At 51.0% G+C, this 20,398-nt stretch overlaps 1 protein-coding gene across 1 annotated transcript in view; it reads left to right on the forward strand.

Moving 5' to 3' along the window:
• Window positions 1-20,398, forward strand: part of GFRA4 (GDNF family receptor alpha 4) — a 673,071-nt gene that overhangs the window by 545,470 nt on the left and 107,203 nt on the right. Inside the window, exon 3 of the mRNA XM_073649280.1 lies at window positions 9,079-9,357. Within this exon, the coding sequence (XP_073505381.1) occupies window positions 9,079-9,357 (279 nt within the window). The remainder of the gene's footprint in view (window positions 1-9,078; window positions 9,358-20,398) is intronic.

The raw sequence follows: 20,398 nt of genomic DNA on the forward strand, positions 1-20,398 counted from the left end.
GAGAGGTGGGGGCGGTTAACTGGCACGTAGGGCTGGACCTGCAATACTTTAATATTTCCCGGAGACACACGGGCCAATAAAAAAACTGCATAATCCGTTCCTGCGTTTTTTCCACCCCTAGATGTCCCCCCAAGAGCCCCCTATAACTGCAGTCTGGATGTGAAATCTGAAGCCCCCCTATAACAGCAGTCTGGATGTGCAGTCTGGAGCCCCCCTATAACAGCAGTCTGGATGTGTAGTCAGGAGCCCCCTATAACAGCAGTCTGGATATATAGTCTGGAGCCCCCCTATAACAGCAGTCTGGATGTGTAGTCAGGAGCCCCCTATAACAGCAGTCTGGATATATAGTCTGGATCCCCTATAACAGCAGTCTGGATGTGTAGTCTGGAGCCCCCTATAACAGCAGTCTGGATGTGTAGTCTGGAGCCCCCCTATAACAGCAGTCTGGATGTGTAGTCTGGACCCCCCCTATAACAGCAGTCTGGATGTGTAGTCTGTAGCCCCCCTATAACAGCAGTCTGGATGTGTAGTCTGTAGCCCCTCTATAACAGCAGTCTGGATGTGTAGTCTGGACCCCCCCCCTATAACAGCAGTCTGGATGTGTAGTCTGGAGCCCCCCTATAACAGCAGTCTGGATGGGTAGTCTGGAGCCCACTATAACAGCAGTCTGGATGTGTAGTCTGGAGCCCCCCTATAACAGCAGTCTGGATGTGTAGTCTGGAGCCCCTATAACAGCAGTCTGGATGTATAGTCTGGAGCCCCCCTATAACAGCAGTCTGGATGTATAGTCTGGAGTACCCTATAACAGCAGTCTGTATGTGTAGTCTGGAGCCCCCCTATAACAGCAGTCTGGATGCATAGTCTGGAGTACCCTATAACAGCAGTCTGTATGTGTAGTCTGGAGCCCCCCTATAACAGCAGTCTGGATGTGTAGTCTGGAGCCCCCCTATAACAACAGTCTGGATGTATAGTCTGGAGTACCCTATAACAGCAGTCTGGATGTGTAGTTTGGAGCCCCCCTATAACAGCAGTCTGGATGTGTAGTCTGGAGCCCCCTATAACAACAGTCTGGATGTGTAGTCTGGACCCCCCCTATAACAGCAGTCTTGATGTGTAGTCTGGGCCCCCCCTATAACATCAGTCTGGATGTGTAGTCTGGAGCCCCCTATAACAGCAGTCTGGATGTGTAGTCTGGAGCCCCCTATAACAGCAGTCTGGATATATAGTCTGGAGCCCCCCTATAACAGCAGTCTGGATGTGTAGTCAGGAGCCCCCTATAACAGCAGTCTGGATATATAGTCTGGATCCCCTATAACAGCAGTCTGGATGTGTAGTCTGGAGCCCCCTATAACAGCAGTCTGGATATATAGTCTGGATCCCCTATAACAGCAGTCTGGATGTGTAGTCTGGAGCCCCCTATAACAGCAGTCTGGATGTGTAGTCTGGAGCCCCCCTATAACAGCAGTCTGGATGTGTAGGCTGGAGCCCCCCTATAACAGCAGTCTGGATGTGTAGTCTGTAGCCCCTCTATAACAGCAGTCTGGATGTGTAGTCTGGAGCCCCCCTATAACAGCAGTCTGGATGCATAGTCTGGAGTACCCTATAACAGCAGTCTGGATGGGTAGTCTGGAGCACCCTATAACAGCAGTCTGGATGTGTAGGCTGGAGCCCCCCTATAACAGCAGTCTGGATGTGTAGTCTGTAGCCCCTCTATAACAGCAGTCTGTATGTGTAGTCTGGAGCCCCCCTATAACAGCAGTCTGGATGTGTAGTCTGGAGCCCCCCTATAACAACAGTCTGGATGTATAGTCTGGAGTACCCTATAACAGCAGTCTGGATGTGTAGTTTGGAGCCCCCCTATAACAGCAGTCTGGATGTGTAGTCTGGAGCCCCCTATAACAACAGTCTGGATGTGTAGTCTGGACCCCCCCTATAACAGCAGTCTGGATGTGTAGTCTGGGCCCCCCCTATAACATCAGTCTGGATGTGTAGTCTGGAGCCCCCTATAACAGCAGTCTGGATGTGTAGTCTGGAGCCCCCCTATAACACCAGTCTGGATGTGTAGTCTGGAGCCCCCCTATAACAGCACTCTGGATGTGTAGTCTGGAGCCCCCTATAACAGCAGTCTGGATGTGTAGTCTGGAGCCCCCTATAACAGCAGTCTGGATGTGTAGTCTGGAGCCCCCTATAACAGCAGTCTGGATGTGTAGTCTGGAGCCCCCTATAACAGCAGTCTGGATGTGTAGTCTGGAGCCCCCCTATAACAGCAGTCTGGATGTGTAGTCTGGAGCCCCTATAACAGCACTCTGGATGTGTAGTCTGGAGCCCCCTATAACAGCAGTCTGGATGTGTAGTCTGGAGCCCCCTATAACAGCAGTCTGGATATATAGTCTGGAGCCCCCCTATAACAGCAGTCTGGATGTGTAGTCAGGAGCCCCCTATAACAGCAGTCTGGATATATAGTCTGGATCCCCTATAACAGCAGTCTGGATGTGTAGTCTGGAGCCCCCTATAACAGCAGTCTGGATATATAGTCTGGATCCCCTATAACAGCAGTCTGGATGTGTAGTCTGGAGCCCCCTATAACAGCAGTCTGGATGTGTAGTCTGGAGCCCCCCTATAACAGCAGTCTGGATGTGTAGGCTGGAGCCCCCCTATAACAGCAGTCTGGATGTGTAGTCTGTAGCCCCTCTATAACAGCAGTCTGGATGTGTAGTCTGGACCCCCCCTATAACAGCAGTCTGGATGTGTAGTCTGGAGCCCCCCTATAACAGCAGTCTGGATGTGTAGTCTGGACCCCCCCTATAACAGCAGTCTGGATGTGTAGTCTGTAGCCCCCCTATAACAGCAGTCTGGATGTGTAGTCTGGAGCCCCCCTATAACAGCAGTCTGGATGTGTAGTCTGGAGCCTCCTATAACAGCAGTCTGGGTGTGTAGTCTGGAGCCCCCCTATAACAGCAGTCTGGATGTATAGCCTGAAGCCCCCTATAACAGCAGTCTGGATGTATAGTCTGGAGTACCCTATAACAGCAGTCTGGATGTGTAGTCTGGAGCCCCCCTATAACATCAGTCTGGATGTGTAGTCTGGAGCCCCCTATAACAGCAGTCTGGATGTGTAGTCTGGAGCCCCCTATAACAGCAGTCTGGATGTGTAGTCTGGAGCCCCCTATTACAGCAGTCTGGATGTGTAGTCAGGAGCCCCCTATAACAGCAGTCTGGATGTATAGTCTGGAGCCCACTATAACAACAGTCTGGATGGGTAGTCTGGAGCCCCCCTATAACAGCAGTCTGGATGTGTAGTCTAGAGCCCCCTATAACAGCAGTCTGGATGTGTAGTCTGGAGCCCCCTATAACAGCAGTCTGGATGTGTAGTCTGGAGCCCCCTATAACAGCAGTCTGGATGGGTAGTCTGGAGCCCCCCTATAACAGCAGTCTGGATGTGTAGTCTGGAGCCCCCTATAACAGCAGTCTGGATGTGTAGTCTGGAGCCCCCTATAACAGCAGTCTGGATGTGTAGTCTGGAGCCCCCCTATAACAGCAGTCTGGATGGGTAGTCTGGAGCCCCCCTATAACAGCAGTCTGGATGGGTAGTCTGGAGCCCCCCTATAACAGCAGTCTGGATGTGTAGTCTGGAGCCCCCTATAACAGCAGTCTGGATGGGTAGTCTGGAGCCCCCCTATAACAGCAGTCTGGATGTGTAGTCTGGAGCCCCCCTATAACAGCAGTCTGGATGTGTAGTCTGGAGCACCTATAACAGCAGTCTGGATGTGTAGTCTGGAGCCCCCCTATAACAGCAGTCTGGATGTGTAGTCTGGAGCACCTATAACAGCAGTCTGGATGTGTAGTCTGGAGCCCCCCTATAACAGCAGTCTGGATGGGTAGTCTGGAGCCCCCTATAACAGCAGTCTGGATGTATAGCCTGAAGCCCCATATAACAGCAGTATGGATGTGTAGTCTGGAGCCCCCTATAACAGCAGTCTGGATGTATAGCCTGAAGCCCCATATAACAGTAGTCTGGATGTGTAGTCTGGAGCCCCCTATAATAGCAGTCTGGATGTGTAGTCTGGAGCCCCCTATAATAGCAGTCTGGATGTGTAGTCTGGAGCCCCCTATAATAGCAGTCTGGATGTGTAGTCTGGAGCCCCTGTGACGCCTACTTCGCTACTCGCTAGCCCACCCTGAGAGATGGGGTTACTCGGAGCCGGGTCAGATGTTGGGGGTAGCAGTCGTGGCTTGGACCCGTTCCGTCCCCAGGGTAGTCACATAAAAATAAGGGCTAGGAGGGACGGTGGTAATCGAGTGGATTAAATTACTACGCCACCTGTGGTTTCTGGTGATCCTCCACCAGCGCTGCGTTCAGTTCTCTGAGGCGAGATGTCGGGGCAGCAGCAGATGGTACTACTCCCCACAGGCGGAGCAGGGCCTCAGGGCAGAGGAGACGGATCAGGGGGGTCGTAGTGGGTGGTGTGGTGTGGTGTCGCGTTGAAATAAGGGACTGGAGGCAATGGATGTAGTCTTCCAAGCTTTACTCATGTTGTTAGGTGTCAGCTGCAAGGCTTCTCCTTGCTCCTCACGGCGGGCTGCGGCCACCAAGAAGGGGTTCGGCACACTCCGGGTAGTTCGGGTGCAACAATCAAGACCCCCTGCACCAGAGTGTTCCTAGACTTTCCCACTAGGTCCTCTCCTGTCCGTATGTGGTGCATGTTACAAGGCTGGGCCTCCCTCTGGACTATGCACAGAACAAGGGTACGGGTGGCGACTCCGCTCCGCCCGTTACCCGGTGGGATCCTCTGAGCCTCCGGGCTTCTCTGACTAAGACTTGAAGTGACAGTCAGATATCGGGGGCCGGTACCCCTTTTGCAGCAGGAGTCCCTCTGGCTAGGCCAGAATAGTGAGGACAGGTGGCGTATGCCTCTCCATCTACATCCCCCTGGGATCCTTTTGCATGTGGACCTTGTCTCCTCAGCTCCCCTTCAGGCCTTCTTAGGTGGGGACCTTGACCGGGTAGAGACAGCCGTTAACTCTAGCCCGCTCGTCTCAAGGCCAGAGGACGAGGACTGTGTATCCTCAACAGGCTGCAGGTTCACACAGAAAGCCACGTTCAGCGATGAAGATCACAATCAAAAGACCATAAGCCTAAGATGGCCGTTAGTTAAATATGAATTTTGTGGTGTAACCTAAAGTGCGTCCTCCACCCTCACCCACTACATGGTTCCCCCTATCTTTTGGTTCCCCCCATCTCCTCTTATGCCGGCTGGGGCAGCACCCTGGTGCATTAAAACCCCTCTCAGGACAGGAGTGGTGTAGTGTTGGATGAATGGCTGAGTCCTGAGAGGTGCTCCTTCCTTACCTCGGAGAGGGGATATCACACCTCGATCTGAGGTGCAGTACCCCTGTGGCGACTGAACCCTCAGGGGCACCACATTCCCCCTTGGTGAAACACAGCACGTCCGCGGGCTGGAATAGAGCAAACCATGGTACAGACTTTCATATGCTTTTGTAACAACATAACAATCTTCCCATTATGGGAGGCACTTTTTTTCTTAAATGTTGCAAACTTTAAATAGTACAAAGGTATAAAAACATCACAGAGACATTATGCATATAGACAGACTGATAGAAAATACAGTAGAAAAAGAGTCAGTTCAGCAGCTTGAGGGACCTGTCCCAAACCCTCAGCGTGGGCCCTGGGGTGGCTGCAGGGCATGGAGATCCCGAGTTGGACCTCCGGTAGAGCCACTCCAGACAGGTTTTGCTTCTGAGGTCTGAGGTAGTAGTAGAGCGGTTTTGTATAAAACCAATAGGGAGCACCTAAATAGATGCAAACTATTTACAGGATAAGTCTGTCTGCTGCCAATGTCCGCAGGGACAAATGTCTCTCTAAACCGGGAGGAAAAATAACATAATGAACATAAAACGGTAATTAAACAACAGGGGTGTGCAACCTCCGGGGCCGCTTAGTCCAGAAATCCCCACCGGGGAAAAGGCTCGTTCTTCCCTACGGAGCCTGACCGGTCCTCCACCTGCAGGCGCGCGGGGGTCTCACCCTTGAACACCCTATGGACGTCCAGGGCGTACCAGCCACGCTCCTCGTGGTGGCGGGTGTATGACACCAGATCACCTGGATAGAGATTCCGGCCAGGATGTCCCTTCTTCAGCTGGGGCTCCACATCACGACGGCTTACAAAGACGTCATGGGAAAACTGAGGGCTCCGAATGAAGCCCCATCCCGCCTCCTGGTGGAAGCGGACTATCAGGCCTTCCTCCCGGGGGCTTGGATGGGCGGCCTCCTCCTGGCAGGCCTTGGACTTTGCGGCCTTCGCGCGCACCTCCAGGCGCTCGCAGCGAATCTGCTTCTCCCGTCGCTCTTTTTCGAATTGGAGGAGCTGCTTTTTGCACATCCTCTCCCTCCTCCGCGCTTCATCCCGGGTCTCCTGGGGGAAGCCTATCAGGTCCCCCCCCTGGTTGTCCCAGGCCATCTCCTCCGCTGCTGAGAGTTTTCCAGCGTATTTCTAATTATTGCGGATTCATCTCTTTTGCAGCGGGGCTTCATTGTCCAGTATATATCAGGATTCTATAGCTTGGATATATATATATTTTTTTATTTCATGTGATTTAATGTGTGTTTAATCCTCTGCCGGCTAAATACATTGTGATTCATTGATCGGCCCCAAATCTGATACTTGGCTACAGGCTCTGAATCCATAAATTCCCTATATTTTTCCTCTTCCCCCACATTTGTAATCTTATCCCATTGGCGTCAATTAGACGTCTAACTGTAAAGAGTAATAACGCGGATTTATAATTGAGGAACGTTCAGGAGAGTTTTACAGAGAGGATCGGCGGCTTCAATTTGGGGGGAAAAAGACATTTTTCCTGCATGGCAGTCACAACTGGTTAGACATTAGCGATGCCTGTGTGTTCTGTGGACGGAGCGCGGCAGGATGAGCCCGGCGCGGCAGGATGAGCCCTCCGTGCCAAAACCCCCAGCGCTGCCATCCAAGAATCAGGATCTGCCTCTAACACCTCCACATTGCCAGCATCCCTACTAGGCACATGCATAATTCATGCTCTCATTTACATTCATGGCAGGAAAATCACCGGAGATTACAGGAACGCTTCAGTTTGTCACTTTGGTTTTATTTTTAATTGTATAGATTATTATACCTGTAAAATATACATATTATATATACTGTATATATGCATATAATTGTGTGTCTACGTGTGTGTATGTGATATTTCGTGCCTTGTATCACTGCTATTCAACATTGTTGCCCACGATAAAGAGGGAAAAAAAATCCCTAAATTGTATCAAGTTTGACTTTTTTGTGCATTAATTAAATAATGACATCATTTATTTTAACATAAGGAAGTTTAGGGTTATTGACGGTTTTTCTGTAATATTCCGGTGAAGTTAACGGATCATAGATAATATCCCTGGTAGTTTAGTGGATAATACCTAATATCCCTGGTAGTTTAGTGGATAATACCTAATATCCCTGGTAGTTTACTGGATAATACCTAATATCCCTGGTGGTTTAGTGGATTCTACCTAATATCCCTGGTGGTTTAGTGGATAATACCTAATATCCCTGGTGGTTTAGTGGATAATACCTAATATCCCTGGTGGTTTAGTGGATTCTACCTAATATCCCTGGTGGTTTAGTGGATAATACCTAATATCCCTGGTGGTTTAGTGGATTCTACCTAATATCCCTGGTGGTTTAGTGGATAATACCTAATATCCCTGGTGGTTTAGTGGATAATACCTAATATCCCTGGTGGTTTAGTGGATTCTACCTAATATCCCTGGTGGTTTAGTGGATTCTACCTAATATCCCTGGTGGTTTAGTGGATAATACCTAATATCCCTGGTGGTTTAGTGGATAATACCTAATATCCCTGGTGGTTTAGTGGATAATACCTAATATCCCTGGTGGTTTAGTGGATAATACCTAATATCCCTGGTGGTTTAGTGGATTCTACCTAATATCCCTGGTGGTTTAGTGGATAATACCTAATATCCCTGGTGGTTTAGTGGATTCTACCTAATATCCCTGGTAGTTTAGTGGATAATACCTAATATCCCTGGTGGTTTAGTGGATAATTCCTAATATCCCTGGTGGTTTAGTGGATAATACCTAATATCCCTGGTGGTTTAGTGGATAATACCTAATATCCCTGGTGGTTTAGTGGATAATACCTAATATCCCTGGTGGTTTAGTGGATAATGCCTAATATCCCTGGTAGTTTAGTGGATAACTCCTAATATCCCTGGTGGTTTAGTGGATTCTACCTAATATCCCTGGTGGTTTAGTGGATAATACCTAATATCCCTGGTGGTTCAGTGGTTAATAATAAAGGTGAGGCTGTACGGACAGGCTTTGTTCAGATTTTCGGAGGCACTTTTGAAGTCCACAGCAGGTGCGGATCATATATTTATATAATAAAACTATTTCTATAATAAAATATATTTAATGGGTCATTCCAACAAAACAAATTATCCCTTATCTGTATGGCAGGTGGTGACCTGCTGATTGCTGGGATCCCCAGTGATCCTGAGAAGGACGTTCCGGAACCCAAGATCTAGTGTCTGCAGCCTCATCCTGAATGGATCAGACGTGCAGATGCGCGACCTCCAGTCCGTTCATTGTCTATGGGATAGTTGAGTGCCGTACTCTAATTTCTATAGTAATCCCATAGACAATGAATGGAGCTGAGGCCTCTATATAGATGGGGATAACTTATTATTTAGGAAATAACCTTTTAAATGCTTTCTGCCTGCTGTCACCACTAGAGGGTGCTAACTGCATACATCTCAAATTGAACTCATTTTATCACATGCAATGAGCTCCCCCTGGTGGCAGCAGGAGGAATATTTTGCTAATATTCTCCTAAACAACTTTATTCCATAGTAAAGTATACATATAAACTGATGACTGTACGGATAGGCTTCTCAGACGACTGTTTTATATGCACAGTTGTTCCCACTGGTGTATTACTGCTGAACTATTATAGGAAAAAAGCTTATTATTTGCATAATATCTACAGCTCATTTCTATTTCTGTTCCTCCACAGACAAGACAGCCGGTGCCACATCCTCCAGCAGAGACTGTCTACAAGCGGGAGAAGCGTGCAAGCACAACCCCAGCTGCAGCTTCAATTTACGAACATTGCGCCAGTGCATAGCTGGGAACGGCGCCAATAAGCTAGCCCCCAATGCCAAGAGCCAGTGCAAGCGAACCGTGGACGCGCTGCAATCCAGCCAGCTGCACGGCTGCAAGTGCAAGCGAGGGATGAAGAAGGAGAAGAACTGCCTAAATATATACTGGAGCATTCACCACACCCTGATGGAAGGTCAGTGTGCAAGACAGGCCCCCAAAAGACATGGGGAGCACTGCCAGATATATATCATAGCAGCTCTGATAGGCGCTTGGTTTTCAGATGAAGCAGAGCTGAATTTATTTAACACTAAATTGATGATAGAGAAATCTGCTGGTGTATACAGTAACCTCCGACCCCTCACCCCCTGGTGTATAACATCCGGCCCCATGCACCCAGTGTATAACACCCAGCCCCCTCACCCCCGGTGTATAACCTCCGGCCTCTCTCCCCCGTTGTATAACATCCAGCCCCTCGCCCCTTGGGGTATAACATCCAGCCCCTCGCCCCCAGTGTATAACATCCAGCCCCTCACCCCCAGTGTATAACATCCGGCCCCTCATCCCCGGTGTATAACATAAGGCACCTCCCCCCGTGTATAACATCCGGCCCCATCGCCCCCAGTGTATAACATCCGGCCCCTCGCCCCCCAGTGTATAATATCTGGCCCCACACACCCAGTGTATAACACCCAGCCCCCTCGCCCCCCGGTGTATAACCTCCGGCCTCTCTCCCCCGTTGTATAACATCCGGCCCCTCCCCCCTTGGGGTATAACATCCGGCCCCATCGCCCCCAGTGTATAACATCCAGCCCCTCTCCCCCAGTGTATAATATCCGGCCCCACGCACTCAGTGTATAACACCCAGCCCCCTCGCCTCCCGGTGTATAACATCCAGCCCCTCGCCCCCCGGTGTATAACCTCCGGCCTCTCGCCCCCAGTGTATAACATCCGGCCCCTCGCCCCCAGTGTAAAATATCTGGCCCCACCACCCAGTGTATAACATCCAGCCCCCTCGCCCCCCGGTGTATAACCTCCGGCCTCTCTCCCCCGGTGTATAACATTCGGCCCCTCCCCCCTGGAGTATAACTTCCGGCCCCATCGCCCCCAGTGTATAGCATCCAGCTCCTCGCCCCCAGTGTATAACATCCAGCCCCTCGCCCCCAGTGTATAACATCTGGCCCCTCGCCCCCAGTGTATAACATCCGGCCCCTCATCCCCAGTGTATAACATCCGGCCCCTGGCCCCAGTGTATAACATCCGGCCCCTCATCCCCGGTGTATAACATCCGGCCCCTCATCCCCAGTGTATAACATCCGGCCCCTCGCCCCCAGTGTATAACATCCAGCCCCTCGCCCCCAGTGTATAACATCCGGCCCCTCGCCCCCAGTGTATAACATCCAGCCCCTCGCCCCCAGTGTATAACATCCGGCCCTTCATCCCCAGTGTATAACATCCAGCCCCTGGCCCCAGTGTATAACATCCGGCCCCTCATCCCCAGTGTATAACATCCGGCCCCTCGCCCCCAGTGTATAACATCCAGCCCCTCGCCCCCAGTGTATAACATCCGGCCCCTCGCCCCCAGTGTATAACATCCGGCCCCTCGCCCCCAGTGTATAACATCCAGCCCCTCGTCCCCAGTGTATAACATCCGGCCCCTCGCCCCCAGTGTATAACATCCAGCCCCTCACCCCCAGTGTATAACATCCAGCCCCTCGCTCCCCAGTGTATAACATCCGGCCCCTCGCCCCCAGTGTATAACATCCAGCCCCCTCGCCCCCCAGTGTATAACCTCCGGCCTCTCACTCCCTCGGTGTATAACATCCAGTCGCTCCCCCCTGGAGTATAACATCCAGCCCCTCGCCCCCCCGGTGTATAACCTCCGGCCTCTCGCCCCCCTGGTGTATAACATCCGGCCCCTCGCCCCCAGTGTATAACATCCGGCCCCTCGCCCCAGTGTATAACATCCAGCCCCTCGCCCCCAGTGTATAACATCCAGCCCCTCGCCCCCAGTGTATAACATCCAGCCTCCTCGCCCCCAGTGTATAACATCCGGCCCCTCGCCCCCAGTGTATAACATCCAGCCTCCTCGCCCCCAGTGTATAACATCCAGCCCCTCGCCTCAGTGTATGACATCCAGCCCCTCGCCCCCGGTGTATAACATCCGGCCCCTCCCTCCTGGGGTATAACATCCAGCCCCTCCCCCCCAGTGTATAACATCCGGCCCCTCTCCCCCAGTGTATAACATCCGGCCCCCTCATCCCCGGTGTATAACATCCGGCCCCATTGCCCCCAGTGTATAACATCCGCCCCCCTCGCCCCGGTGTATAACATCCGCCTCCCTCGCCCCCCGGTGTATAACATCCGCCCCCCTCACTCCCCGGTGTATAACCTCCGGCCTCCTCACCCCCAGTGTATAACATCCACCCCCCTCGCCCCCCCATGTATAACATCCGCCCCCCTCGCCTCAGTGTATGACATCCAGCCCCTCGCCTCAGTGTATGACATCCAGCCCCATCGCCCCCAGTGTATAACATCCTGCCCCTCGCCCCCAGTGTATAACATCCAGCCCCTCGCCCCCAGTGTATAACATCTGGCCCCCTCACCCCCGGTGTATAACATCCAGCCCCTCACCCCCCAGTGTATAACATCCAGCCCCTCACCCCCCAGTGTATAACATCTGGCCCATCATTTCCCAGTGTATAACATCCAGCCCCTCCCCCCTGGGATATAACATCCGGCCCCTCGCCCCCAGTGTATAACATCCGGCCCCTCCCTCCTGGGGTATAACATCCGGCCCCTCCCCCCCAGTGTATAACATCCGGCCCCCTCATCCCCGGTATATAACATCCGGCCCCTCATCCCCGGTGTATAACATCCGGCCCCATTGCCCCCAGTGTATAACATCCGGCCCCCTCGCCCCGGTGTATAACATCCGCCTCCCTCGCCCCCCGGTGTATAACATCCGGCCCCCTCACTCCCCGGTGTATAACCTCCGGCCCCCTCACCCCCAGTGTATAACATCCACCCCCCTCGCCTCCGGGTGTATAACATCCGGCCCCTCCCCCCCATCTATAACATCCGCCCCCCTCACCCCCCGGTGTATAACATCCGGCCCCCTCGCCCTCCGATGTATAACATCCGCCCCCCCGGTGTATAACATCCGCCCCCCTGGTGTATAACATCCGGCTCCTCCCCCCCGGTGTATAACATCCGGCCCCTCGCCCCCAGTGTATAACATCCGGCCCCTCGCCCCCCGGTGTATAACATCCACCCCCCTCGCCCTCCGATGTATAACATCCGGTCCCTCCCCCCCCATGTATAACATCCGGCCCCTCATCCCCAGTGTATAACATCCGCCCCCCCGGTGTATAACATCCGGCCCCTCATCCCCGGTGTATAACATCCGGCCCCTCATCCCCGGTGTATAACATCCGGCCCCTCACCACCGGTGTATAACATCCGCCCCCCCGGTGTATAACATCCGGCCCCTCCCTCCAGTGTATAACATCCGGCCCCTCATCCCCGGTGTATAACATCCGGCCCCTCATCCCCGGTGTATAACATCCGGCCCCTCATCCCCGGTGTATAACATCCGGCCCCTCACCACCGGTGTATAACATCCGCCCCCCCGGTGTATAACATCCGGCCCCTCCCTCCAGTGTATAACATCCGGCCCCTCACCACCGGTGTATAACTTCCGGCCCCTCACCACCGGTGTATAACATCCAGCCCCTCATCCCCGGTGTATAACATCCGGCCCCTCATCCCCAGTGTATAACATCCAGCCCCTCATCCCTGGTGTATAACATCCGGCCCCTCATCCCCGGTGTATAACTTCCGGCCCCTCACCACCGGTGTATAACATCCAGCCCCTCATCCCCGGTGTATAACATCCGGCCCCTCATCCCCAGTGTATAACATCCAGCCCCTCACCACCGGTGTATAACATCCAGCCCCTCATCCCCGGTGTATAACATCCGGCCCCTCATCCCTGGTGTATAACATCCGGCCCCTCATCCCCGGTGTATAACTTCCGGCCCCTCACCACCGGTGTATAACATCCGGCCCCTCATCCCCGGTGTATAACATCCGGCCCCTCACCACCGGTGTATAACATCCGGCCCCTCATCCCCGGTGTATAACATCCGGCCCCTCATCCCCGGTGTATAACTTCCGGCCCCTCACCACCGGTGTATAACATCCGGCCCCTCATCCCCGGTGTATAACATCCGGCCCCTCACCACCGGTGTATAACATCCGGCCCCTCACCACCGGTGTATAACATCCGGCCCCTCATCCCCGGTGTATAACATCCGGCCCCTCACCACCGGTGTATAACACCCAGCCCCTCGCCCCCATGTATAACACTGCCAGCTTCATGATAGGGGAGAGGGGAATATGATAATTAAGCATATAGGCAGGGATTTGGGGGAATAATAAGCACATAGGCAGGGATTTCTTCCCGTCCCCCGGACGCCAATCCTGTACAAAATAGAATTGTTGAAGGCACTTTTCTCTGCAATCAGACCTCTACCATGGGCCATACAGGTAAGTATAGACTTACAGTACTTTTCTATACCCTGTATGCCCATAGTAGAGGTCTGATAACTGCAAAGTGGTGACAGATTCCCTTTAAATTCCCTTTGACGTCCTGGGAATAAAGTTTCCTCAGCTAGGTGTAAATTTATCGCAAACCTGTGTCTAAGTACACTCGCATGCTGACTGGGTTTGTAGCACCTTTCTTTGTGCTGCATTTGTCTACAAGTGACCTCTGCTGTGTGTGTTAATTTACATGGAAGCCGTTGGTCCAAGTGTCAGCTCTTGGTCCTTTGACAAATGGTGGATAAGGGAGGGGTCAGAGGGGCTTCAGGAAGAGAGAAAAATCCTTAATATTTTTCTTAATATCTCCATGACAGGGAGCTTCATGGCCTAGTAGCTGCAATCAGCCTTACATCACCAAGCACAAAGCCAAGTGCTTTTCCTGTAATCTTCCATATTAATGATTATGATGCAGATAATGGTTGTTGTATACCCTAAGTAAAACAATTCATTCTCCCACAATGTCTAAATGCTGATGATTCCGCTGAAAGCCGAAATCTGCAACAGGTTAAGGGCAGTTAAGGGTGCAGACACATATAGGAAGAGCACAGAACAGCACATCCTCTCTGTTACGGATCAGGGAGGTGGAACCTCTGTGCTACGGTGCAAGAAGGGACCCAGAGGGGCGTAACTGAGTATCAACCCGGACCGACCCTGGTCGTACGGCGGCTAACGACCAGGGAGGGACCGAGCAGAGGGACCAGGTGCTACTCTGGGGACGACCTTGTAAGGGAGCAGGTGACTCCCACGGTACAGATGGCAGGGACTGACCGGAATAGCAGGTAGGCACAGCAGGCAGGCTGGCGAGCGGAAGCCTCCAGGTAGGCTATCAGGTAGACACAGCAAGTGACGGCAGGAGTCTCTAGGTGGGCTGGCAGGTGGTCACGGCAAGTGACGGCAGGAGTCTCTAGGTGGGCTGGCAGGTGGTCACGGCAAGTGACGGCAGGAGCCTCCGGGTAGGCACGGCAGGTAACAGGCAGGTAACAGGCAGGTCACAGGCAAGTGCTCCCAGGTGAGCGGGCTGGCAGGCACCACAGGTAACAGGCAGGCAACAGGCAAGTGCTCCCAGGTGAGTGGGCTGGCAGGCACGGCAGGTAACAGGCAGGTAACAGGCTGGCGGGCAGTACTGGTAGTCAGGCTGGCAGCGTGACCTGAGGGCTGAAGCAGAGGTAAGAGACACTGTGCAACAACTTTTGCTCGGGCACCTCCATTTTGGAGGAGGTGCCTTATATATGGGAGGACCCTCGGCTATTGGCCGGGGACTCCTTAGGACGGCGCGCGTGGCCCCTTTAAGAGGGAGGGAGCGCCCTAAGCACAGTGCCCGGGGAGCTGCGCGTGCCTGCTGCAGGAGGAGGAGCGCTGGAGAACGCAGAGCGGGGAGTGAGGAGGTGAGTGGGACGGCGTCTCTGCCTGGAAGGGGGCAGAGACGCCGATGTTACACTCTCCAAGTAAAAAAACAGAGTAAATACTGAGAAGGAAAATGGTCACTAGCTCAGAGCTTAAAGGGGATGTCCAAGCTTTGGACTGCAGACTTGTGGATCCTCTCAGCAGACAATGCGCTGTCAGGATTCTCCTGTGATGGAGCTACGAGCGGGCGAGCAGGCGTGAGACTGCAAGTATGAGATTTGCCAACTAAACGTACGTATCCTCGCTCAATGCAAGTGAGCCTACTCTGAAAGTGGCCTCAAATATGGTCCGTGGGGTACTCAGTGCTGGGCCAGTTGGTGCAGGGGATGTCACAGTGGCAGTGACCCGGTCCGTGACCCAGGGCAGTCAATAAAAGGGATTTTAGTTTTTATAGTTTAATGTTCGTGACGCCACCTGTGGTATGCGCCGCTGCGGTGCAGATCCTCTGGAGCTGGTGGTGACGCAGCAGAGTTGGTTCAGCTCTCCACATGCAGAGCTTAGCTCCAGGGCAGTCAATAGTGATGTTATGAGGTAGATGTTGCTGTGCAGCGTAGTGCAGGTGATGGCGCAGATAATAATTCCAGGACACAGTGGGGTGCAGTCTTCAAGGTTTACTCACAGTTGTCAGACTCCAGGTCACCAGTATCAGGGTAACCTCCCACGCTGTCCTGCGTTCACCAAGGCAGGGGTTCAGCAATCCCTCAGGCATCTCACGAGTACATAACGGGACCCCATTCTGTGTGCCTTCATCGGTCGTCTTCCTGCGCTGGCTCTCACCCTCCTGCCCTGCGCATCGCAACCAGTGTCCCAAGCCAGCAGCCTCGGATCCTGTCGGGCGACGTGTTGTCCCCTGAATCCTATGCCTCCACCTTTTCAGTGATATAATTGTGGTAGTGGGCAGCTGCACCTTGAAAGTACAGTCGCCTCCAGTTATCTAGCTGAGCGTTGTAGTTCTCCACTAGTTAGGGGCCGGTCCCCTCTGCGGCCTGATCCCTCTACTCCGTGTAGATTCGGGCGCACGGGTAGCTTCCTGCACTTCCCGTGCCCCTGGGTTTCCCCTCTGTCCCTCTTGGAGCCTTCCTTCTGCTCCCTTCCTCATCCTGCCAGTCCTCCTGGGCCTCTCTCTTTAGGCCCGTTCCTCTGAGCAGAGCTCCTACAGAGCTCCTGCTCCCACTCCTCCTCAGACTGACTGGTCTCAACTGTTCTGCTTCTAGATGGTTCCTTGCTTTCTTATACTTCTACTGAAGTGCTCCCCTAAACTACTTCCTCCACCCACACCCACTACATGGTTCCACCCTCCAGCTAGGGACCAGGGACTGTGCTCTCCCTTAGGAGCAATCTCGCCCTTCCTTCTGAAGTGGAGTGTAATGGAGGCAAGTGTGTGGGTCCCGGGCAGTACTCCATTCTTACCTGAGAGTGAGATACCACACCTCTGGATGAGATGCAGTACCTCTGTGGCGACTGAACCCGCAGGGGCGCCACATATGCAAATCGCGTACTTGTGGTCACATGACCGCCCACTCCTGGCGCCTGCACAGGAGAATCCTGACAGCGCGCACTGTGCACACTCTGAGGTTTCACATAGAGTGACTGCAGACTTTAAATTTACAGAGGCCAAACTGAACAATGACAATTACCAGCTATAGAGGTTTATAGTGGAAATTGTACTATCCAGAGATGACTTGTGGGACGTTATTAATATGGAGAGACGACAGATTAATTGTCAGGAATGGGACACAAAAAATTAACTGGCCATATAAGCTTTTGATTGGATCACCACTGATCAGCATAAGACATGAGAAGACTGCTAAAGACACACGGGATGCACTGCAGAAGCTGCAAGAGATCTGGGCTAACAACAAGTTGTATCTGCTAAGAAAACTGTACAAAATGAGACTTTGCATGTGCACAGAAACACAATGCTGGAAGTGATTACACAACTGAGATCAGTGGGTGAGGATATAGAAGATAGACATGTCGCAGCCTTTTATGCTGTTTACCTTGACATATTTTGTGCACTGACTAATGCACTAGACAAAGCTTGAGACGGACCTGACACTAGAAATTCTAAAGATTAGGCTAGTAGAAGAATACCAGAGAAGAAAGGAACTTGTGCAGGAATCCATTGAAAGTGACAGCTGAATTGCTCTTAAACTGAGAGACACAAGATCACACAGGAAGAAAACAAGGACATGTTTCATATACAAACCTAAATAAAGAAAAGCAGAATAACAGAAACAATTTCCATAAGGGAATAAACAAACGTGTCAAAGATACAATCTCTGATCCATATGTAGATAATTGAAATGAAACCTTTAAAGTAATAAATAATTAGACATTTCAATGTTGATGTATCGAATTCATAGCAAAAAGTCACATGAGAAACGATAGAACTTTTTTTTTTACAGAACGTGATTTAAATAACAAGGAAACAATTTATCTTACTAATAGAAGAAGAATATACTGTACATGGAATCCTCATGTGCCCAAATAGAAAAGGACACAATTTAGCCATACCAGTAAAAGACGTGTTGTATGTTTTCCAGTCTAGAAGGAGGATTGTAATCCGCATATTCTATAACAACTAAAGGACTCACTATAAAATTGAAAGGTAACAACTGTGCTATCCTGGACAGAAAGTGGATGATAGCCATTGCAAAAGCAGATAAGCATTTATATCATCTCAACACAGTAAAAAAACAAGTGAGACTCTGCAGACATGGACACAATGACTTTATCCACGCAAGGCATAGACTTCTGAGTCACAGACATCCATAAAGCATTAATGAAACCGGACAAGGAATCTTACAGTGTCCACTTGTCCTTATACTGTACGTTGTGAATGCTGCATTAAATCCAGACTTCAAGGGCACCACTTTATTAAGTCATACGAGAGCTTCATGACCTCTTTCCCTAATACACAGTTATATATTCAAAGAGTACAAAACCTTAAAACCCAAAACAGAGTTGTTACTAGCAACAACATTACTTTAGCAGAGGGTCTGAAATACAATGTGAAGAATTCACTATAAATAAGAACAGAATAGAAAGCTGACAGTGATCAGAAGACTACTGAACAAATGGCTGAAGTCAGCGCAGCCCAAAGACTACAACTGAGCACAATCCACCAAAGGAAGACACAGAAGCAAGGCATTCAACAAGAGAAACGAAAGGTAAACCACCTGTGCGTCTCTTACAAAACCAGCTGTCAGTGTGTATGAACTGTCATCTTGTGAAGACATATCTCTTACAAGGGAAAGCCAATAAATGGATAAAGGCTGCAGGTGAAAAAAAAATATGAAATCCATACGTGACAACCCCAAGGATGTCCAACTTTGCTAACCCAAGAGCCTAACATATTGATGTGAAGTATAATCTTCAAGACCAAGAACTTCTCAACAGTGTTATCCAACTGGGGATATGACTGCTGATGTTTTTGCAAAGTCATTGACTGCAGAGAGAGATGTTTCGGGTAGATAAAGAGGCTCGGCCTAATTGAGTGAGCCTTAGCTGTTGAGAAGGGATGTTTAAGTATGCAACAGCTGCAGGCTTATGTTAGGAATTGTATTGGCTAGAGAGCAGTTGACGCTGTTGTTGCTTGTTAATACCGTATTGTGTGACCTCTCAGTTTTGTCTTGTTCTTTCCTGTAATCTTCCATGTTGTGGAGATGCAGATAATGATTTTTATAGGTCCCAAGTAAAACAGTTCATTTTCCCCTCTTCAACTATGAACTGAGTGATTCTGCTGAAAGCTGAAATCTGCAACATATATGACCCTGCAATTATTATATTTCATACCTTCCAAACATCCCAGATCCGGCAGAACAGTCCTAAATTTAGGGAGCTGTCCCGGGAAGTAGGAGGTATGTCCTGACTTCCACTATATGTGTACCCCTGGGGCACAGATACGGGTGAACATAACAATGGTGCAGGGGGCCGCCAGATCCTTGCTCTACTATTCTGTCTGTGCGGAGATTGAAGAACCATTCACAGGTCTTGAGACTGGGCAGCAGAGAGCAGTTGTGTTGCAGAGGAGCAGGGATGTGAAAGGACACATAGACAAGTGGGATGCATGTGTGGGTGGGCCACTGTGAGGAGTTCATACTGTGGCCATTAAACTGTGTAGGGGACAATGTGGAGGCTTCATACTGTGTGGGTGGATGTGGGGGCATCATACTGTGTGGGGGCATCCTACTGTGTTTTGGTGTCTCAATGTGGGCGCATATTAATGTGTTGAGGGCAATGTGGGTGCATAATACTGTGTAGGGGTCAATTAGGGGGCATCATAGTGTGTGGGGACTCATACTCTGTTTTGAGGTCTCATTGTGGGGACAACACAATGTGTGTAGGAGGCAATTTGGAGGCATTATACTGTGTGGAGGACAATGTGGAAGCATCATACTGTGTGGGTATGATGGGGCATCATGATGTATGTTGGGGGCAATGTGGGGGCATTATACTGAGTGGGGGGACAATGTGGAAGCATCATGCTATAAGGGTGGGATGTGAGGGCATCATAATGTATGTTGGGGGCAATATGGGGGCATTATACTATGTAGGGGGCATCATATTGTGTTTTGGGATCTCAATGTGGGTCATTATGTGTTGAGGCCAATGTGAGAATATTATACTGTGTGGGGGCATCATAGTGTGTGGGGGGACTGTGGTGACATCATATTCCTGTTTTGAGGTCTCAATGAGGGGTCATCATAATTTGTTGAGGGCAATGTGGGGGCATTATACCATGTGAGGGACAATGTGGGGGAAACAATAGTGTGTGGAGGGGCTGTGGTGGTTTCATACTCTGTTTTGAGGTCTCAATGTAGGAGCATAATAATGAGTGTTGGGGCATTATACTGTGTGGGGTGGATGTGGAGAATCATACTGTATGTGAGGCACTGAGGGCATCATTGTGTATGGTGGGCACTGTGAGGGCATCATACAGTGTGGTGGGCACATCATACAGTGTTGGGGTGGGGGTCCTTCAGGAGCATTATACTGTGTGTGGTGGACACTGTAGGGCCATGAAAATGATACCCTAGTGGGTGACAACACTAATGGACTTCACGAGGAGTAATATTTCTGTGTGGGCATATATAAAGGACTGGACGCGGTTAGGGAAGTGACTTCGCTTAAAATGAATATTGTTGCGGCACTACAGTATGCTGCGCCCCTCTTTCCTGCCTTTCTAAGCTGGGAGGTCGGATACTTTATACCACTGGATAGAA

The sequence above is a fragment of the Phyllobates terribilis genome, unplaced genomic scaffold (genome assembly GCF_046119375.1).
Source record: "Phyllobates terribilis strain yellow unplaced genomic scaffold, ASM4611937v1 Scaffold_1__5_contigs__length_1240528914, whole genome shotgun sequence".
Taxonomy (NCBI): Eukaryota; Metazoa; Chordata; class Amphibia; order Anura; family Dendrobatidae; genus Phyllobates; species Phyllobates terribilis.